This window comes from Stegastes partitus, unplaced genomic scaffold (genome assembly GCF_000690725.1).
Source record: "Stegastes partitus isolate 25-593 unplaced genomic scaffold, Stegastes_partitus-1.0.2 Scaffold364, whole genome shotgun sequence".
In the NCBI taxonomy this organism is placed as follows: Eukaryota; Metazoa; Chordata; class Actinopteri; family Pomacentridae; genus Stegastes; species Stegastes partitus.
In genome coordinates, this window is record NW_007578095.1 from 50,000 (window position 1) to 73,166 (window position 23,167).

The 23,167-nt window shown below is 45.6% G+C and overlaps 1 protein-coding gene across 3 annotated transcripts; it reads left to right on the forward strand.

Annotated features, from left to right (window-relative positions):
- The first annotated feature begins 13,188 nt into the window (after positions 1–13,188).
- Positions 13,189–22,314, forward strand: fgf18a (fibroblast growth factor 18a). 3 transcript variants are annotated; one of them, XM_008284561.1, is made up of 5 exons: positions 13,189–14,837; positions 18,297–18,336; positions 18,470–18,650; positions 20,358–20,464; positions 20,605–22,314. In XM_008284561.1, the coding sequence occupies exons 1-5, from the start codon at positions 14,806–14,808 to the stop codon at positions 20,875–20,877; spliced, it is 633 nt and encodes a 210-aa protein (XP_008282783.1). In that variant the 5' UTR covers positions 13,189–14,805; the 3' UTR covers positions 20,878–22,314. The 3 variants fall into 3 exon arrangements, with proteins under 3 accessions (XP_008282783.1, XP_008282784.1, XP_008282785.1); XM_008284562.1 differs by having other exon boundaries at positions 20,608–22,314; XM_008284563.1 differs by having other exon boundaries at positions 18,473–18,650.
- The last annotated feature ends 853 nt before the right edge of the window (positions 22,315–23,167 follow it).

The window sequence follows — 23,167 nt, forward strand, 5'->3', positions numbered from 1 at the left end:
AGTCTGGCTGTGGCTTGTGTGGGTTGGGCTGCAACGAGCAGGGAAACAAACCCGGGCAAGAAAGTAGGTGAATCCACTCCGAACACTTGAAAACACACATTACAAGTGCTTAATAAACTTATCTTCCAAGTGATTTTCATCCGTGTTGAGGTTGTGTAAGTGTCTGATGAGACAAATTAAGGTTCACCTCAAGCATTTCAAATATTTTGAGGCATATTTATGTTTGTCCAAGTCTGCTGGAACGAGAACTCTCCCCTACCCAGCCTGCTCCTGGCCCAACTGTTGGGGTTTCGTTCAGTAGCAGAGTGTCTTTCCAGCTCGCAGGGCCACACTGGGTCCAGTTCCAACAAAATGAGAACTTATTTACATTCGGGGGAAAATACACCTTTTCAAATATGCCTTACAAGTCATTTCTAGCCAGAGAAATATTTCTACACATGTAAACAGGACAAATTGTCAACTTAACTTTGACGTGATTCCCCTGGATGTGGTGGATTACGCTCGGATTCAAAGCTAGGTTGTTCCAGTTTATCCAACAAAACAGGTCTCTCTTCAACTAGATGTTTATTTGAATCCAACTGGGAAAAGCCAGGTGTTGCCAGTGTACACAGGCCTAATGTGGTTTAGGGAGTTTACCTCAGAGTGCAGACTACAGGTGCTTGTAGGAGTGTGCTCCAGTGCTCAGAAGATAAGATGCTGGAGTGGGAGGAGAGCATATATCCCAATATTTAATATGGTTCAAGTCAGCACAAGGACAAAGAGACAACCAGATTGGCCGATGGACTGACAGATCCACACACACACACACACAGGCCGCCTGTCGACTCTGAAGGCCAAGGTTGCCACAGTTACCTGCTCTGTCTTTCTGTTCCCTCTTCTGCTCTTTTTCATCCCTCTCTCTCCCTCCCTCGTCTTCTGTTAATCTGTTCCAGAGCATTGTGATCACATGGAAAAAAAACATAGCAAGTGCACATATTTCCCCCTTAGCCAAGAGTGAAAAAAACACACACATACACAGGGGTGGGGTGGGGTGGGGGGGTAGAGAGGGGGAGGGAGGGCGGAGTGGGGGGGGTGTGTGATGGGGGAGAAAAAAAAATAAAAGCGAAATAAACTGTTTATTCAAAGGCAGCGCTGAGCCCTTTTGTTGTGGTGGGGACCTGTCTTTTATTAGCAGCCTGAAAAGCCTTCAAAGGCTGGAAAGACAGAGGACATGCCAACAGACGAGTGTATACAAGGCAGAGGAGAGGCGGAGGGGGAGAGGGTAGGGGGGTGGCGGAGAAAGGGGGACGGTGAAGGGGACAGGGCAAAAAGGTTTAGAGAAAGGCAAGCGAATGGGGTCTGGGGACATGAATGGGAAGAAAGTTCTCGTGGAGGAGCTGATGGAGGGTTGAGAACTTGAAATTGTGCCACTGGCAGTGAGGACACAGAGCAAAGACCAGTGCACAAGGAAAAGGGGGGGCTGCTGGGACAACTCCAGATGGAGCATAATATGGGGAAACTGTTCAGGCCTGTTCTCATATGTTTGCAGCTTTTTACACTGGCAGGACTTTCACAGAGCCTTGTAACTGATTTTGTCAGTGTGTGCGCATGTGTGTGTGATGGGGAGGTTAAGACGAGAATGATTCTTTATATCAAATCTGGATAGTTACAAAAAAAACAAAGTTCTGGCAGAGGCTATTTGTTCTGCGTGTCTGTACCTCAATCTGCACACAGTTATGAGATCGTCTTTGTCGGCACGCTGTGGGGTAGCTGTTTGTGTGCATAAACTTAGATGTGTGAGGGAGATGGATGTATTTGGGGATAGCTTGGAGAGGCAAAGGAGACATTCCCTCATTGCGTAACTTCATCTCTCTTATCTCTGCTCTCAAAGCAAACTGTCAATGCTGCGTTCCCACCTCTCTCCCTCTCTCGTTCTTTCTTTTTATCTCCCTCTCTTTGTCAGAATCGAGTCTTCAGGGGCACAACCTTTTTGCTTTCCTCCCCTCTCACCCTGCTTTCCATCTCATCTCCTGAGTATTCAATCTGTTTGTCTACTTTGGAAAAGTGCTGTGAAAGTGATGTGGCCACGATGATCCAACCTTAAAGCACTTTGTGTGTCCGTGTATGTGTTGTGCGTGCGCTCTGAATATGTTGACGGTATGAGCCGTACATACGTGGGCGTGTGTGTATGTGCATAATGCGTGCAATCTATTTTAGTGTTTGTTAGTTGTGTGTGTGCATGCACACGTGTGTGCACGGCGACCGCTCTTGAAGCTGAATCAAAGTGCTCTGCTTTCAATAAGAGTCACAATCAGCAAAGTGGCAGCAAGCAATGACATCACTGCAGCTGGGTCCCCAGCTGGAGCACAGAAAGGACTTTGGCAGTGTGTGTGTGTGAGTGTGTGTGTGTGTGTGTGTGTGAGTGTGTGGACGCATGTGTGTACCTAGTGTATCCATAGATTATTTGTAATATGCATATTTCATGCAATTCGTAAACTTTGTGGCTGAGCAAAATGCAAGCAGGTTCATGCCAGTGTAGAGCCTTTCCTTGCAGTGTTTATGAATGTGTGTGTGTTTGTGTGGATGTATATGGTGGCTGAGAGTAGAAGTGAGATTTCCAACCTCAGTCGTACCCATCAGTCTCTCTGCACATTCTGTGCCTTGTTTCTATTGGAGCAGACAGTGCTGCGGTGAGAAAAACAACAGGAATTTCATCTGTCATTGATTAAGCCCATTAACGGTGGTGTCTGATGTCTTTTACACTCATTCCACACACACCGACATGCAGCTGCACTCACAAGTACACAAAGTTACACACAACACACACCCTGACTCCCCCCACACTGTGCTGCTACCAAGACTACCATACAGTAACGGACACAACATGGAATATCATCAAGATCCACACCATTACCGTGTGTGTGTGTGTTTGTGAGTGTGAGTGTGTGTGTGTGTGTGTTTGTGTTGGGTGTGAATGGATTTTCACACGCTAAGTCATGCAAGCCGGAAAATACTGATCATAAACTTCCAACCAGCATGAAAAACCGACAACCCCACAGAGAGCCAACACACACACACACACACACACACACACACACACACACACACACACACACACACACCATGCTACTGGACGCACAAGCTACTGACTCCATTTACAAACATGCATGCACACATACACACTCACATTACACTCATATGAACAAACCATGCTTTCAAACACACACATACACACATGACAGCCACAGAAAACACACGGCTACTGAGCATACTGTGCAACCAGACACTCCAAACTCACTAAACAAACGTCTGATGTTGTCACTCTGGTATTTACCGCTCCACCACTGTCATTTTATAAGCCAGTCTCAATACTTTGAATGTGCGAGCATTGTGATTTTAGCTGCGTGCTGAAAGTACAGCTCACATAATGTGACAGTTATTGGTTGAGAACAGAGCTGCAGAGCTGCAGTGCTGCGTCTCAGTTTCACTGCAGAATAAAAACAACGATTAAAAACTTCATGTATTAATTTTAAATCTGAGCACCTGACTTTTTATGTAGACATTGAGAGCTCACCTTCAAAGTCAGAGACTGTGTTTACATGGACTCAAGCATCCCAGTTATATCCCAATTTTAGAAGCCTGATAAGCACTTCTACTGGTTTTTAACAAACAAAATCATGCTAACTGAAGTGCTCCAAAATAATGTTGCATGAATACAGCTTCTCCCAGTTTCTGGCTACTAATGACTACTTGTGCAGGTGCAGCTGTAGCCAAACCAACAGAAACACAAACCAAGGAATGTTTCCCACAACTGTTCAGTTTGTACAACATTATGGCCACTCTCATCTGTAATTAAACTATTGTTCATACTGATGTTTCCTCTAATATCATGGTCTGGCTGCACCACACAGTCATTCTGCAATAGGGAGAAAACAATCTGGCTTGTTTATATTCCTTTAAATCAATTAAAGTCATCACAGGTGGGGCTAAGCAAAGGATGTGGCTTTGGAGGAATTGTTTTGGTGGAATATATGCATGTAGAGAGGAAGGACAAAGTCGCCTGAAATCAGCGGCCAGTGACAGGTTTATACCTGCATCCTACATGCGGGGAGTCAGACTACACAGCTGGTAAAAGGATGCTGTACTCATACAGAAGTTTTGTATCCACTCAGCTCACTGAACTCCATTATGACGATTCTGTCCCACAAGTGTTTTTTAATTCACTGCTCCCTTTTTCTGCACAGTGGCAGTGAAAGCCTGACACCAGTCAAAGTACAGGACATGTTCAATCTTGCTGCTTTCGTCTCCCATTTCTGGCAGTAAGGTGGATGAGGAAGTCAAATCCACAACACCATGTTGGCATTTAACACTGCTAAACCCGCCATAAGCCAAAGTGGTCTAATCTTTAACAGGCCCAGTCAAATTAATTTGTGGTTAGGGCTAACAATTACAGAAATGTCAGATTAAATTGCTGGTTTGCGTTGTAAACATCACAGGCGCCTGTGCAAACAGCACACGGTTATTAGTAAAAGGAAACCAGTATTTATCATGTGTACAGGGATATGAATAACCAGATGTCTCTGTGCTTCATGTAAACCCTATTTCATTAATATGATCAATACGGGGATAAGGTTCATGACCAGCATACTAGTGCGCATGTAAATAAATTCAGCGTCACTGAATGCTGAAACAGCGTCCTGTAAACTCTTCGTCTCATATAATCTGAAAAGTCAACAGAATCTACTCCAGTCCACATACCAAATTATGGATTGACTAAAAAATGTTTTTCTCAAGGACAACTCGCTAACTTTTTAGAGGGTTAAGACATTTTTACCTGCACTGTTTAATCAGGTGGACCATTTGAAATTGTATGCATTTGTAAATACACAGGTGATATTCTCATTTTTCCCCTTAGAAGCAGCAGTTTAACAAACTCAATTACCAACAGCCTAACTAACACTGGATTTCGTAGCTTTTAATCTGAAATACTTGAGTTGGGAAGGCAATGAAAAAGAGAAGAGATATTGTTTTACATGCAAAAATTTAAAGAATAGCACAGGCAAAGTGAAAGACAATGGAAGGTAAATGTTACAACAAAGCATCAGAGTCCTTTAACATAGATAGTTGTTCTCAAATTGGGGTAAGTGCCTTTCTACTTTCCTAATCGGGCATTTTTCTGACAATTGTGGTGCAGAGTTTGCCAAAACCTCTCACAGGTGTTCAGTTGGGATCCAGTCAGTATAAAGGCCACAATTTTCATACTCATTAAACTATTTAGTGAACCTTGAGGCCTTTATAGAAGCATAGGTAATTTGTTGGATTTCTTTTGCATCTGTCCCATGTGTGCAAAAAGTTTTTGTCTCTAGGATTTAGATGAAGATAAGTTATTTGTGTTTAATACAAGTTTCTGTGTTCTTTTCCATTTTCAGTCTTTTATCCAATATGTAGCTGTTTGGGTATTTATAGTGTCTGAAGTTTCCTCTCACTTCGGTCAGCACAGTTCTCACCGGATCATTAGGGTCCAAAATAGTTCCTTCATAATAAAAATTATTTTCCTCCGACCGAGCTGAATACGGGCTATTGAGCTGAAGAGAATAATTTAACCAAATGGTTGTCTACCAGCTGTCACTACTTGATTCATTCATTCTTTTTATTGCAGAAGAAAAAAGGGGAGTTATGACTTGCATGATATAAAAATAGAGCTTTCAGAACTCATTAATTTATCACGACTGCAATTTATTCCTACTTTAATCCAACTCTAAGTTTCAATGCAAAGATGAAAAAACATTATCTGTGCCATAAAGTATATTGTAAGCCCTTTACAAGTGCTCCAGTTAGTCAAATTTTCAGCAGTGGAATAGAATAGAGTTAAACAGAAAGCATACAGCAGCATATTGAGAGTGAAACCAACAGCAGGGACCTGAGGGAACAGAGCAGTGATGAGGGACGGCTACCAGAGACAACCACTAGGTCACATGGGTGTGCAAGGCAACCCGAGCACAATAGTGCACATGGGCCATAAGGCATACACAATTATACACATAGATGCATATTACAGCAAAGGGTTCACACATACAAGCAGTGCTCACAAGTGCATACATACATAAGTAATTACACACCTGAGACAGTATACAGTATACCCTGAATACATCCTATAAACTCCTACTTCTTGTCATGAATTCTTTCTCATATGCTTATTTCTTTTATTCTTTTTCTCCGTGCCTCTTTCTCCATCTCCGTACTTCTTCTTCTTCCTCTATCAAATTCCAGAAATCCGTCACATTCCACATTTCCATCACAGGAGACAGCCCCACGGCCCTGCCGCTCTCCAGAAGTCCACGGCTCTGTCCAACACACCAGTCTCACTCCAGAATCCTGTCATGTGCTATAATTTAGCTCTCTCCAAAACACTTTACTTTCCCTCTGACTGTCACTTCCCATATGTCACTGTCATTCAGCTCACTTGTCGGGGGTCTAGGAAAAATGGCTATGGGTGACTGAGCTGAGGTGTCATCAGAATCCTGTCTGAATCTCTCTCTGTTGTTTCCTATGATTTTTAACACACGCACCCATCAAACCTAAGTCTGAATGACAAAGGGCAGAGGGGAAAGGCAGGTGGGTTTACATGGAGTGGGAGGTTGAAAAGAGAAAAGGGAGAAAGTGACAGAAGCCAACAGAGAGAGTGTGAGCGAGGGGGAAAGAGCGTGAGAGAAAGAGGAAGAATGAGAAGAAAAGGGAGAATAAAACAACAGGCAAAGTGGGAGAGAAAAGGAGAGGGAGAAATCCTCCGGAGTGCTTTTTCGCTCCAACGGGACAAAAGGTTACAGCATGACGGGGGTAGGTGTCAGGTGATGTGTGACAAGTCCAAATTAAAGATGACATAATGGCAGGGGCCCGGATGGGGTCCAAACTGGGCCTGACTGAGAGTGAGGGTGGGGGCAGACTGTGGCAACCGAGTCGAGCTGGGCCATGCTGGGCTGGGCTAGGCTGGGACTGGGCAGCAGGGGGCTACCCTGCAGGCTCCTCCATATGGAACGTGTTAGCCTAGCGATTGCTAATGAAATGCAGGCTGACGTCAGGCAGACACCCACCCATTGTTTTGCTGCTTAATTTGTTATAATATTTGTCTTACAAATGAGGATTTTGCCTGGACAGAGGAAGAATAAGAGGCTACAGCCGTGGATGAGAAGAAGGTGGGCAAAGGGTACGTTAGCACAGCAAATGGGGTTTTGGCGTTCACAGTAGAGGCTGGTTAAAGCTAAGGGTCTTAGCATAAGTGCTAACACAAGAAGGGCCAGGGCCTCAGCTGTCTAAGTGGGAGGTAATGTGACCGGAGGACTAGCATGGGTGGGTGCGCTGGAAAGGGAGGGACTGTTGTAAGAGTATGTGTTAATTGCATATGGAAGTTTTTAGCATAAACAAACATTTCGGCATTACTCACAACAATTTGTTTTAGGAATGCATCTTTCATGCCTGCCCCTGCAGCTGCCTGCCTGTTTTATGCATCCTCATTTACACTCCTACCGTAAGTGTTATTTCTTATAATTCACTCTCTCTCTCGCTCGCTCTGTGTCTTGCTCTCTCCTCCTCTCCCTTCTGCCCATTCACTCAGTTTCCAACATACAGAGAATTCTTCCTAAAATAGGCTCACTGGAGCAAGTTTAAGAATGCTTTTGTTATTCCAAAAGGAGTTGTGCTGTAATTGACCACCACCTGGGCATCTGGCAGAAGTCACAGTTAGCCAGAGAGAACGGGATGCAGGAGGGGAGAGGAAGGAGCTGCGGATGGAAAGAATGAAAGAAACGACAAAACAAAAATGAACAAATGGAGACAAGAAGAAAGACAAGAAAAGAGGAGATTAATGGAGAAAGGGGGGTGAATGATGGAAAGTGTGTGCTATGCCCCTCTCTCTCTTTCTTTTTCTTTCACTCTCCCACTCTGACATGTCAATTCAGAGGTGCTTTATTGGCATGAGTAATGATGGGAGGTGTTGCCAGGGTAATTACATAGCACATTAAAGGGTTTCATAAACATTACAGTTCCTCCTCTGCCCGGTGGCAAGGCTAAAGGGGCAGGAAGAGGGAAAAAACAGAATGGGAGAAACGGACACGGTGAGAAGGAGCAGAAGCAGCGCAAAAGAGAGCAGAGAGGAGTATGGAAGAGTAAAGGGCACTTACTGGAGAGGAGGACGAGAAAGGAGAGAGAAGGGAGGAGTGTGGAAGAGATGAACAGAAAAGATGACAGGAGTGAAGGTTACCATGCTCATGGATTCCATCGCTGAGTGCCTGAACATGAAACAAGAAGAAAAAAAACAACATGCCGGATCAGCGTCCAACACAAACCACAGCTGCAATTCACATCACAGTGCATTGAGAGCACAGGATAACTCTCTGTCACACACACACACACGTGCACACACACACACACTGCAGCCATGAAACACACACTTACACAACTTTGTGTACACCCTTGTTGACACAATCTTTGCATATAAGCAGCACCGATCCACACTATGGCCACAAACCCCACACACTCAGCTGTGCAGTCTGTCACTGAGGGTCATGACACACTCACTCAACCAAACACACACAACCACAAGGACCATAATTAAACAAACATCCACCCAGTTACTGAGCATTGCATATTTATGTACAACCTCATTGGTCAAAAGCAATTAACTTGTACATCCTCCCAGAGCACACAAAGCAGCCTCTGCCAATCGGTGTTAAATCTCCATCTTGCAGGTTTTTTTTGTGTTCACCCTGTAGCATTGTAGCATATAACTTTGTCCATCTAAATGTCAAATGAAATATTCAGAGATCGCTCTGTTGTCGATGAAATTCAGTCCGGTCTTTGGTTTCATTTTATTAGGATGGTCAGATGTTCTTGAATACTTGGCCCCAGCGATGACGTTCTGTCATGAGCTCCTGATAATATTGATATATGATCCAGGTGCACAAAGATGGTGCCTTCCAAGCTTGATGTCTTTATGTTTTTTACATACCACTTCATCAATACAAAATGTCCAGACTTCAACAAGTGGTCTTGCCAGATGGCACAGAAGAAAAGATGAGACGATCTTGCTGCTGGATTGCATATGTTTTTGGATATGAGGGCAGTATATCGCTCTTGGTTTATCTGGAAGACACACATGTTTTGAATTGTTAAGTACTTTGGCAAACCTCACCCACAACAGGGACAATAAACTCCTGAAGTCATTGAACAAGTCATGTTAATGGTATTGTACTATGTGTCCTGTTGAGGGCACAGGTGCAGCTGGAAAAAGACGACTACCTGCGCACAGTTTACTGTGTAAAACCAGCACTTGGCCTAACAATGACAAGCTAGATTGCATGAATAATTACCCTGACACGAGTCCAAAGCAGCATCAAACCCTCTAACTTGAAAGTGTCAAAGTAAAGTTATTCCAGTGCTTCAGCTGGGCTATGTATAGAGACAACAGCTGCAATGGATTCCGGGATGGAGCAGAGTAAACGTTCATATTCACTGGATTAATCTGGCTAAGCGAGAGAAGGGTGCAGGCTGTGCACCACCAACATCGCCGCTAATAAAAACAATATTTTGCTTTTCTCTTCATCTCAACCATGGCTCACTATCGCTCTCCGCTAATTAATTCCTGCCCTTACTTAGTTGCAGCTGTCGATTCTCTCATCTCGCAGACGCGGACAAGTGGCGAACAGGTTCTCATTTCAAAGCCCGGCAAACTGTACACATTCCTTGACTTCGCATGGGCCCCCCTGTCATCAAAGGGCCTTTATTAAGTGTCTCATACATTTACACATTGGGGAACAGTTTAAACTTGGCCCATGATTAACTGAGTAGGGATATCCATCCCAGAGACCAATGTTAGGCTGACATCTCAACATCTGATGTGAAGTTTAGGGCCCATGTCTGCAGGTATTAATCAAAGCCACAAGTCTCTCATTCTCCCTCCAGAGATCCCACATACACACAGGCCTGTCTCCTGGTCCCTCCTCGCTTCCAAACATATACAGCCCATACCTTATAGACAAAGCTAATTGGATGCAATCCGCTGCACTTGACACATCTGAAAACTCCAAATCTGCACAGTGTGTCACCAGAATGATGGATTGCATTTATACCGTTCAAAGTTTTCAAAGTTTCTAACACTTTAGAGCACACAGCAGGGGGATGGATATCCCGTCTGCCAACTTGTCTTGGACTACATCTAAACCAAGCCATATCTAAACTTGACTCCTTACCCAAATCTCTACACATTCACGCACAACTGCTGTAATGAGTCAACAACTGGCCCGTGGCTCAGAACATTCTGAGCTCACATTGGGTTGTACTCCAGTCACCCATAACATAGAGTCCTGCATGATGACCTTGGGGTCAAGCCAGAATGCCCTCATATAATGAGAGTGCTGTTTGGGGATTTGTTGGACTGTGATAGAGAAAGGGTGAGCACGCGCAATGCACCGTGGGTCTTTGTCTGGGTGCTGACGGTATTGACGAGCGCTGATCGATGTTAATTGCTAGACAGAATGGCCATATTGACCAGGCTCCCTGGATGAAGAAGCCTGCAGGCCCGATCAAAGAGAAAGAGAGAAATCCGAAGAGAGAGAGAGAGAGCTGGGCCGAGACCTACAGCAGCTACAGGGCCTCAGACACACAGTGACACAAACACACACACACGGGTCTCATTCACTTTAATGAGTTGAGAGAGGAGCACAAAGGCATAACGTCCATCAATGCCAAGTCTATTCAACACAACAGAGGGTATATGCAAAAAAAAAAATAAAAAAAAAAATATGGTGTCCTGGTGTGTGTGTCGCTTTGGCTGCATTTGTGCACATGTGAGTGCATGTGCTTGTGCATGTACAAATCATTTGTGTGGCAAAGTTGGTCTGCATGAATGTAAGACAGTTTTTGAGTATGATGGAGATGGGAAGGGGACATCCATGTATGCGAGGATGTTTGTGCATACAAGTTTGTGTGTGCGTCTTAGCAAAGGATCAATAGGCAGGAGCTGCAGAGGCAAAGACATGGGCAATCAATATGCTGGCTGCAAACAGAGGGAGGGACACAGTGAGCAGATAAAAAACAGCCGGGGAGATTAAAGAGACAGATAGGGCAGAAAGAAAATGAATGGGAGACAGAGTGATGTGAGAGAAAGAGAGAGAGGCGAAGAAAGGGCCTGGTTGGCTTTTATATTAGTTTTTTTTAAACTTTGGTATTTTTTGAAGTTGCTGTATGAAGAAATTTGGTCATTTTTAAGCAGAGGTGACACTCAGTTGCATTCAGTGTAATCTTTCTGCAAGCACGTGCCAATCATTTTGCCCATTATCAAATCTATAAGCACAGCAAACAGTCAGAGGACTGACTATGATAAAAAACAGATAACTTACTGCAGCTATTCCCTTTCGTGAATGGGCCTTTAGTCTTTCACTTATCCTTTGTTTTCTTTTTGCACTTCAACCTCAATGTGAGTTCATACCACTAAGCCAGATACATTAACTCTTGTTTCCCCTAAAGAATGTTTGTGTAACATAAATTTCCTGGATTTACAATGGGAGTAAAATCATCTCAGCATCAAGATCCTTTCGGAAAATCTATTACTACGTACAAATCTACGTCTACAATCTACTGCTGTAGAGCCAAAGCCTACTACTGTCAGGCTTTTGTGCATAGAGCAGAACTGGGCTCGTCTGCCTGTTATTTCTTCCTCCAAGATGTGCTACAGTCCCCATTCTGAACCCTTCCATCTGGGCTTAAGAGTACCAGACAGGCCCATACCTCATCACCAGAATGTGGTTCAAATCCCTCTCCACAACATTTACACTCGTGTCCCTCGCAGCATTGTGGTGAGCGGTGAAAAAGCGCCCAGACACAGGTGCAAAGATGGAGGGAGCCAGTAGTAGGAAAGAAGGCCAGAGGCTTGTCTATGGAGCATGACTGGAAAGGCATTCAACCACAATGCCCCTACCCAGCCCAGCTCAATTCAGTCCAGTTGCAGAAGTCTGTGCGTGTGTGCATGTGTGTGTGTGTGCGTGTGTGTGTGCGTGTGTGATTTGAAAGTACAATGTTGAAAAGAATAAGCCTACACTTTGAGCCAAGATAACTGTCCCTGATGTATGAGGCCAACACCCTCCCACCTCTGTAACACACACACAGACAAATTTACTCTCTTTCTCTCTATTCTTTGTCCGTGTGTGTTAGGCTGAGTGTGTGTGTGTGTGTGTGTGTGCGCGCGCGCATGTGAATGAAAGGTATGGCAGGAGTGTTGTGTTGGCTTGGCTGACCGTCTGCGGTTGTGCGGCGCTGAGAGGGAGTTTTGGGAGCGCAGAGCGGGCGTTGCTGCCGAAATCCCTGAGAAATGTTCGTTTTGGATCCGTGTCCGTGCTTACATACCGCCCTCCCGACTGTCTCTCATTCTCCGTTTCATTTTTCCCTCTTAAGGTTTAACTTAAAAGTTATGAAATGGGGAGTCAAAATACATCACTTGAAAGCGCGGCGACTTTGAGGGATGTGCGTGTGCGTGTGACAGACAGAGAGGGGAGCACTACCCTCCATCCTGACTCTGAGGCCACTGAGGCTGCAGGGGTGAGGTTATCTGTTGAGGGAGATAATGGAGGGCACGAAGTCCGCTTGGGTTTGAGACTGATGCTCATCTAGCTAAGGCAGGTGTGTTGTGAAGATTCTAAGAAACTGATTTTTTTCCCCCCTCTACTTTCTCTTTCGACACTTTCAAGAACCCATTTGCTCTGTAATGCACTTCCAAATCGTTTCTTTTTTTCCAGAAAGTGAATTTACTCCCGGTACCATGACATCATTCTAATTGTTTCCAATGCATTTTTTACTTGTTTCAGGAATTTCCACAAACAAATATTAGCTGAAACAAGGCAGAATAACGTAGACAATAGTCCAAAAGAAAAGTGCCCGATTCGAGAAAATGATTGAAACAAGTCGGTTTGCATTGTAAACAAGTGAAATTATCTCACCTCATTACCAGATGTTTGCGCATAGAACGGAACACTTGTTAAAATGAATATTTTTGCAGTGTAGGCTAAGTTTGGTCGGCATCGCATAGCGACTGACTAATCCCATTTTGATCCAATAAGTGTGCGTGCGTGTGCGTGTGTGTGTGAGGGAGAGATAGAGAGGGAGAGAGAGGTGGGAGGGAGTGAGGAGAGGAGGGAGGGAGGATTGATCCGCGTCTGTTAAAATCTTGTTCTGGTTTTTCTTGGAGTGAGGTCTGTGCCTGCCGACGCGCCTCTCCTGTGCAGCCCCCCTCAAGAAGAGCTTTTTATGAAAAGAAACCTTGGAATTTTTTGAAAGGGAGAAGAATCTGCATAATACCAGTGAAGTGGATAAAAGCGCACGGCTGGGTTCTTTTTGCGTTCTCTCTTGCGTTTTCTCCTCTGGTGTCTGAATGAAACAGGGAGGCAGATATACGGGGGAGAGAGGGACGGTGCAGGTTTTGGACTGGGAGTCGATCTGTCAGTGTGATTTTGAGTAAACACGTTTCCAGCGCGCCTCGCTTTAACTTTTATTTCTTCACAAACTGGAGAGCTCGACTCCTCTTCTCTTGCACCGCGGAGTTCGTTTTTTTTTTTCTTCTTCTTTTTTTTTTTCTCGGAACGAGGAGACTTTGGTGTTTTTCCCCCTTCAGAGAAACTGCTTAAACTTTCTACGTTTAAAAAAATAAATAAAAAGATCGGATTGCATTTTCCCCCTTCAAACATTTTGGAGGTGATGTCATCGTGCTGTGTTTTGGCAGGTATTGTGTCGAGAGGGCGCAGGGAGGACTACTGCAGCCAGGCGGTAACCAGCGGCTGAGGAAAGCGGGGAAGTCCGGAAAATCAGGTGCAAAGTGCGGCTGTCATTTCCTCGCCGTGTCGCGGGTGGCTGAGTCCGCCACCCAGTCACAGCTGTTCCCATCCTCTCCAGCCACCCCTCCCTCCCTCGTCTTTCTTTCCCCTTTATTATCCCCTCCCATTCTCATTCAGCACTCTCCATATACCCCTCTGAGCTGGACCGCTCCGGGACCTTATCACCCTCTCTGTCGAACACTGTCGGTTGGTGTCACCTGAGCCACATACCCGTTGAGCCAGCGTGGGGGCGCAGACATGACCCAGACCGCCTTGCATTACCCTGCGCCCGCGGAGCCCCCTTCTCCTGGTCGCCGTTTGCTCCACCAGCCAGCCCAGGTAGCTCACCTTCACCAGCTTCTGACCCCGCTCTGCTGGGATTAAGCCTGCCTCCTGCTCCTGTCTGTGGCGGGACAAACATTCTTTTATCATCTCACCAACTGCACAGTTCGTTTTGGAGACCAGAAGCTTGTTGTAGCGCCCAAACGTTACGCATTGGATTACGCAAAAGATTACGCACGCGTCGCATCTGTTCACGGGGGCAAGCGTCACTCTGGGGGTCAACAAGGTCGATTGGAATTGGCTATCTGTGACGCGTGAGCGCGCTTTCACCTGTTCCTCTCCTTGTCGGGCACGCGCAGCGACAGCGTTTAAAGTCCTAACCCTTTGCTCCCCCGCCCATCCGTCCTTCCACTTGTCTGGACAGCTGTTAGAGGTTGCCCGGCGGTCACAGTGGCACAGTTACCCCGGCTTCGCACCTCACCTTGCCCGTGTCCTGCACATTTACCCACGCCGGGGGAACCGGGGCACACCGCCGCCGATGCCAACAGGAGTGTCCGCTAACTCTTTGACTCTTCACAACATCCACCGGATTCAAAACACAGAGGGGAACTCTCCGGACTGTCGGACTGGCTCAGACCAAGCGAGGAGACTGTCTCTGGGCCAAGTTCCATAGTGGAGGGGGGAAGCAATGTGGCCCCTTCTTTCCACGCTGACCGTCTTGTAAGTCCCTTAAATCTTATTTCTGCCACACATGTCTTAGCTTTGTTTTCAGTTGCTTAAAGTAGTTTCTGAATAATCGTAGCGACTGATGGAGAAGATGGAGAGGAAGGCTGCAGTGTCTAGCGATTACATCACTCCTCATCAGTCCCCACAGAAAACATGCCATGGAAGGCCCTGTTTTGATTGGCTGACAGTTCAGGGTCACTGGGTCAGAGTCAGGGCCGTGTTACTCATAAAACCTGCCATAAACATCTCCATCACCATCTGCACTTACCTCAGGGATGGCCAGGCTGGCTTAGAAAAGGCCATTTTCCCATCGCCAAGAAAATGTTTTTTTCCTATTGAAAATATTTCAGAAGTTGAGTCAAATAACACAGGCTTTATCTAGTGGGATAGGAAAATGATAAAGTGCCAAGAGCAAATCTAAGGGAGGAGGATACAGACTCAGGGGGCTTCGGTTTGCCCATTTGAGGTGTGTCTTGTTAAAAGCCAAGGGATTTATTTTTCTTCCTTTGTGTCGGCTGTATTTCTCCCAGATGGCAGTCATCTTCAGATACTTCTCATTCCTCACACAACCTGGACAGGGTGTCTGCTGCTGCTGCTGCTGCTGCTGGTGTCTCCCTGACTTTCTCTCTCTCTTTGTCTACGTCCCTCACCCTCTCTCCACTCACCAACCTAACTGCCTACATCTGTCTTCCTGTCTTGCCTGCACCCCTTTTTTTCCACAGATACTCACTCAGATAAAAAAAGTATGAATTAATAACTGATGAATGATGGCGCCCCTGGCAGTATCTGAAGAGGAGCACTCTCACTGTTTAGTCTGCTGGTTTTCGTTTAGGTCTCCCAGAGCCAATCATCTCTCTGCTGATTTCCCTTCTCACCTATCAGTCCTACCACTGCTACTTTTCTTCATCCACATGCTGTTTTACCAACTCGATTATGAGTCTCTTCAGCCAGTGAGAAATGCCAAGGGCCCTTAGCCACAACAACCTGTTACTGTTCTTCACCTAAAGCCACAGCTCCATGTCTGGGCCTTCTGCTTTTCCAACCAATGCTCCGCCGTAGGCGCTATTACTGCTGAAACCACTCACACACCCACCAGCCTAACCAATATTCATATCCAAGGCTCGCTGCAGAACATCTGAAACTCTTGCACTGTGCTGAAGCCCACTGCTCCAGTGTTGGCCTACCACGTTAACCACTGCTACACATGGCTGAAACCGCTGCTCTGTGTTGAGTCCCACCAGGTCGACCACTTTCACTCCACACTGGTGCCCAGTCCTCGGTGCTGAGGCCTGCTAGTCTAACCACAGCCTCCATATGGTAGATCTGCTGGGACGCAGGTTTATGATGTCAGATCGTTGCTTGTTTTGGAAGCCAGCCAAGGCGCACCGGGCTTTCCCTCTCTCCATACCTCCTTCTGTCTTTGCTCTCCCCAACTTTTACTCTGCGCTCTCTTATTCTCTCATTTTCTCATCCCTCCCCCACCGCCGGCCGATCCTGTCTCCCTCTTTCCTCTCTCCTTCTCCCCTCTCTCTGTGGCTGGCATAATATGGAGTGTCTGTGGTTTTTGTGGGAGCGGGGGAATCCAGTGCCGAGGCACTTTTCCTACAGTGTCCTCGGCGGCAGTGCAGCCGTGGTGTTTTAACAGCTGAGAGTCCTCACAATGCACAGGCGCTCAGGTTTTTTCGGCTGCGCAGGCAAAATGTGAGGGCCAACGACTCCACTGCATTTCCCAGGATGTCTGCATCTATTAGATGGACTCTGGAGCCAACACACCAGAAATGAGAAAGAAATGTTTGGAAATAAGAATGAACAGAGAAAGGAAACAAGAGGCTTGTGATGGCAGTGGCATGTGTTACAATATGTATGAGGTGAACACCCCTCCTCTTTTTTCCTGTTATTTATCTTTTTGTCTACTTCTCACATCAGTCTACACTCTGTGGTTACACCTCTGTCTCTTATTTTGCTACTTTTTCTTCTCTTCCTTTGAGATGTGTAACCTCAGTGTTTTTCAACCCTGTCTCCTCCACCTCACATCTGTGCATCTGCTCATTCTTCCTGATTTTATCTCCCGCCTCTTTTCTTCTCTATCAGTCTTCTTTGGCTTCATCTACCCTTTATTTATTCTTACATCACCTTCCTCTGTCCAGATTTCTCCCTGTGCCTTTGTGTACCTCTCAGGCTACCTCTCTTCTCCTCGCTATCGCCTTCTCTCAGCAGTGCGTATGTCTTTGCTTTGGCCCAGCTGTCAGCTGCCTGCTCCTCCTGTATACACACATACACCCTGCACACATCTGCACATCTGTGTGCATGCCCATGACAGTGTGGAGGAGTCGCCTCGCTAACCCCAAACATAAAGGAAGATTGCAGGCAGGGAACGGTAGGAGAAAGGTAGAGTGGACAGAGGGATGGGGAGGGAGAGATAAGTTAGAGGAGAGATAGGGAGGACAACAAGCCAGAAAAAGAGAGTATCAGAGACTGAGAGAGAGAAGAGGCATGTGGAAAGATAGCAAAAGATGAGGTGGGGAAAGAAAAAAATTCATAGAATTGCTTTTCAGCCCACACACTTGCTTCTGAACTTCATCAAGTCTTCAGCCGCTAATTCAGAGCAGTTCAAGGACTGCCAAAGTAGATTTTGCGCAACACAATCACTCCCTCGCTAAAGTTGTAAATAACATTTGATACATCCAAGGTCAAGGTCTAAACTTCAATTAAGCAATGTGATAAAGTGAGAAGAATTTTAATTGTAACTATAACCAGCTGTTTCAGTCAGAATGTATGTAAAAGTTCAGCTTGAAGGACAACTAATAAGAAATAACACACCAACGCATTATCTTTTCATATGAACAATACACAATAAGTCTGCATGCCACGTCACCACTAAAATGCATAAATCCTCTTTCCACACATTTTGGTGGCTCATGTTCTCACTTATTCATAGCATCTCTAAATGTAACCACAGTCAGCTGCTTTCAAAAGCCACATCACAGCAGAGTGTACACCTGTAGTCCAGCCCAGCTGTCTACATAGACGGAGCAGCCAAATAAGGCAGCCCACTCCCTTAGATGTGCAAACCAAAACATGTTCTAGTTGTCTCGGCATGTTTGCCATTTCACTACGGTCCAATCAGGTCATTTGCAGGCCAGATTTTGGTGTGGCAGAAGTCACAGACGGGTCAGAAAGTGGGATCGGACAGAAGGCTGGTAGCGTTACTATAAACACTGCTCTGGGTGTTGTCTGTCTGCTGATCCCTGGACATCTGCCTGTCTGTATGTCAAGTCGCTATGCCAGCCGCACACCCAGCCGTGGTGAGTAATCACCCAGCAGGGAAATGAGATGTTGAGCAGAAAGAACGGCGGAGAAGAAAGAGATGGAAATGATGGTGTCATGCCCGACTCTTCCAACATTCAATTTTGCTTACATATTTCTAAACTCATCTGTTTCTACTTTCTCCAGATGTATCCAGATGTTGCTGGTGATGTGCAATCCATTACAGGTGAGAGTCGGCATGCATGACAAAGACTGATTGTGTAGTATAAAAGACAAGTTGTACATTGGTTTTATGTGCAGTTTTTCAAGTGTGTTCAGGACTCTGTGCCAACCTCTGGATGTGTTTGCGGGTGTTCCAGCAGGTACTTGGTGTGGATGGAGTCAACTTCAGTGTGCATGTGGAGAACCAGACACAGGTGCGAGACACTATGAGTCGGCGACACCACCGAGTCTACCAGCTCTACAGCCGCACCAGTGGCAAGCACGTCCAGGTGCTGGGACGCAGAATCAGCGCCCGAGGAGAAGATGGAGACAAATATGGTAAGACGCACACATAGTGTAAAACCCACTAAATCGTGAATTTATGTTACACTGGAAAAGATGCATACATGGACATACATGCACGCTCACACCATCTAACAGCTGCAAATACAAAGACTTAAAGGTTGACCAAGTGCATGCATGAACGGAGACAGAATGCAACTGTGCAGGCGCACTCACAAAAGCACACACACATGCCTCCCCAGGCTTTGGCAGAGGGGCAGTGGAGCTTGTCTTGGGAGTACAAAGACCTCATCGACTGGCTGCTGACTCAATGATTCACAAGAGAGCAAAAGAAAGTGAGAGAGAGAGAGAGAGAGAGAGAGAGAGAGAGAGAGAGAGGAGGTGTTAGTGAAAGAAAGTGTGAGTTAGAGGGAGAAGCCTGGCAGGTAGAGTGTCGGACCGAGTGTTAGAAACTCATCTCCTTCATCGATCCCTCCATTGATTTTTCATCCTCCCTGTTGTCTCCTCTGGATTTAAAACAGCAGGCCTCCTCTCCCTCCCTCCATCCATCCTCTAACACTCTCTCTGTCCATCCCCCACTTCCTCCCCCCTCTTCTCCACCTTCTCCGTCTGTAATGATGGCTAACCCATTCTTAAACCGCACAGAATCAATGGGGAGAAGAAAGCCAAGCCATAAAGCTAGAGTTCGTATTTCTGTATGTGGTCCAGCGGTGGCTCATCTTTCCCATTCACAAACATGTCAGGTCTCTTGCAGGCCACTTCAAGCCAAAGATGGGACTGCAGACATGGAACCTGCCCTGTCTTTTTGATAAATACCACTTGAAAGATGGAAAAAAAACACCTAAAGCTGACCAACTATGTCAATGAGGTTTTCACACAGAGGAACCAAGAGCAGAGGGATAGAAACAGAAGCAAGTGCATGAGGGTAGAAACATGAAGTGAAAGAGCAGAAGGGAGATGAGAGGAGAGTTGGGGGAAGAGAGACGAAGAGGGCAAGAGGGAGGGAGGTATTGATTTCTCTTGACCCCTTTGTTGACTAAGGTCATGTAGGAACCGTTTTAGGGATTTATTTTTAAACAGGCACAAACGCTCTCTAAAGATGTGTAGTTAGTGAAGCGGTATTGCCTGGAAGGATGAACACGCATGCACCTGCACACACACACACACACACACACACACACACACACACACAAACACACACACACACAGGGGCACAAGTGCACATGCACACACCTTAAAACAACAGTATCACAGACACTGAGTCTGAGTGTTCTCTCTCTCCTCGCAGCCCACCGTGCTCCATCTACTCTTGGCTGTTATCTTTTTTACAAGGCCCATTTCTGGTCAGCGGCCTCATCCATGTGTGAGATCGGCCTTATCTGACAACCATCTGTCCAGCCAGTGACATTTACATATGTCTGTGATTTAGCCGCACGTTTAATAGCAACTATGAATCGGAAAACTGTGATTCAGTGTAAATGCCTTATCTAGTTTGAAAAAGCTGTGTAAATTGAATGGTGGCTGGTAATCTGCACAGTTAGTGTGGCACAACTTGGCAGTAAGACTTTTAAGTGATTATATACAAGAAGTAAATGAGCTCTAAATTTGAGATACCTTTATTTGTCAGTGTAAAACTTGTGAATAAATCCTTTAAACACCAACTATGTACTGTATATTTCCACATTACCTGTGGCTACCTGTGGCTCTAATGTCTGTCTGTCCCTCTGTCTGTCCCTTCACAAGCCCAGCTCGTAGTGGAGGCCGATACCTTTGGTAGCCAGGTGAGAATCCGGGGCAAAGAAACCAATTTCTACCTGTGCATGAACCGCCGTGGCAAGCTGGTAGGAAAGGTGAGACTTCTTTCTTTTAGAGGTCTGTTAGTCAAAAATATCTTATTGTCGTAAAGTTTCCTGACCAGCCTCTCTTTGTCCCTCTCTGTGTGTGTGTGTGTGTGTGTGTGTATATACCTGTGGTTTCTCTGCTCTCTCAGAAGGCCAGTAATCGAAGCGCCGACTGCGTCTTTGTGGAAAAGGTTCTGGAAAACCACTACACAGCTCTGATGTCAGCGCGCTACACGGGCTGGTATGTTGGCTTTACTAAAAGAGGGCGTCCTCGCCGTGGCCCCCACACGCTCCCCAACCAGCAGGATGTACACTTCATGAAACGCTTCCCGCCTGGGGAGCAGCCTGACTTCACCACCCCCTTCCGCTTCACCACCGTCAGCAAGCGGGGCAAGAGGGTGCGCGCTACTGGGCCCCGCTAGTAGTGGCTAACGCTAGCACCCACTGTCTTGTCATCCGAAGCCTTGACCTGAGCCTGCCAATGGCTAACCTAGTCATCTCTTCTGTCGCACACGATTGAACACCTCTCTTTGTTGGGACAAACATTGACCAGAAAGTTGATGAATCATTCATGGGGTTTAGCTTTACACCTCCTAATTTGCCACTACAGCCCCTAGTTAGTGATCATTCCTCTCAGTTTTAATTCCCTCACTGGACCAACTGGACGATAACTGGCCCGATGCTGGAAGCTCTTTGGACCTGGTCTGCTTCCCTTCATAGGCCAGAAAGACTGACAAGAGAACCTGAAGGGCAGCCAGAGTCCCAGGCTCTAGAGAGGCCTTTATTCCACAACCACAAAAACCACAAGGCCTTCGTGTCTCCTGTTGTGGACCAGGTGGACGATGTCAAGTATGGGATTACAACTGGACCATACAGAGAGAACAAAGGTGGGAAAGACTGACTGAACAAGAGAGTGGGTGCTTAGCCTATGGATAAAGGGAAAGCAGGAAGGAGAGGACAGGAAAATGGTGGACTGGACAAAGGGATAAAGTGATCTGCACAGATCAAATGGACCAATAATGGACTGTTGACATGTGACGCACTTATTCGTCTCACTGCTAAATTGGTGGGAACCTGTGAGACTGTGGATGAATGGCAGGGTGGATGACTACAGGATGAATGAGGGAACGCCGGAGCGAGTGGCTTAACGAGTAAATGCATGTTTGTAAGAGGAAGACGACCAGGAAATGTATGCTAGAGTATGTGTTTGTACGAGTGAGTGCAACAACCATGAGTGAAGCTGGATCACGAGGGACTCTGGAAAGGGACCATACAGTCCCTGCATGAACCCGTGACAACTCACCGCAGGGACTGAAGCTTTAGGAACTGGAATGTATAAAAACCAAGCTGCACCAAAAACAGCCAGCCAATCACAGCAAACCAAACCGACGACCAACCAAAGACAACTGGAGACCTTCTTCATGACTCCTCCTCATGCCCTGCCCCCCCACCCCCCCGAGGACACTACACCCTCAGCCTTCAGGTGCAGAGGGTGATGAGTGCGGGAGTGAGCCCGGCGGGGAGGGTGCCTTCTCTATTAGCATTGCTATAGAAACGACCCAGGGGATGATGCTCCTGTGCGATACCGTGGATACAGAGTGCTGCTACCAGGACATTCAGTGGAACAAACCAAAGTCTCATGCATACACACAGGAGAAAAAATATTAAAGGGAACAATTTATTGAAAGTTATAAATATATATATATATATATATTATATATATAAAAGAAGACAGAAACCCTAAATAAGCAATCTTACTATGATGGTTACTATAATTATTACGATAAAATTATTTCATTTATTTATTTCAGCTCTGTGTGCAGCAGTCTTTCTCGACTCAGTAAACCTTACAGAAACATTTCCTGTGTCTCCCTGACTCTTTGAACTGCTTCTTCACCTGATCTTTTCTGTTCACGAATTTAATGTAGAAAGAGATTCAAGTGTACAGATGCTTCAGATGTGGTCGGCTGCTCGGTAGGTTCACTGACAAAATGCTAATAGGCAATCGTTTCAGTAATTGATTAATCATTTCGGTAATTTATTGAGCCAAATGCCAAACATCTGCTGGTGTCGGCTGCTGTAATATGAGGGTTTGATGGTTTCTCTGCTTTATATCATTCTGAATTTAAGGTCTTTTGGTTTTTAGACTGTTGGAAAAGCAAAAAAACAAAAACAAAAAGAACAACAACAACAAAAAAAACTCAATCGCAGGATATCACTTTGGAGTCTGGGAAACGTTACAGACATTAGGTTTGGGCAATACGTTGATATATGACATGATATTATGATATAGTATACATTTTTGGCAACCATCACACACTGTTCCATACTCGCCCTTTATTACTTCTGGTTGTATTAAATCATTGTGGGCAAGGAGCATGACTCACTTATGGCAATGTCAAGTTAGCAGGATTTTTCCATCAAAGTACCGTATTTTTTAAGCATTTAATTCACCAGATAGGTTGTTTTATCGTATAAAGTTAAGGTTTTCTGTATCACATCTAAAAAATATTTTGAAAATAATTTATGGTCTACCTCAATAGAGTTCGTTCATATTGCCCAGTCCTAAATGGCATTCTTCTCTATGTTTTTGCATTTTATAGACAAATTTGTGAGAGATTAATCACTAATGAAGATTACTTTGAGAAGATTGCTTCAAAATTACAAGATAACTGGATGATTGATTTCAAAATGTTTCCTGGGTCAATAGAA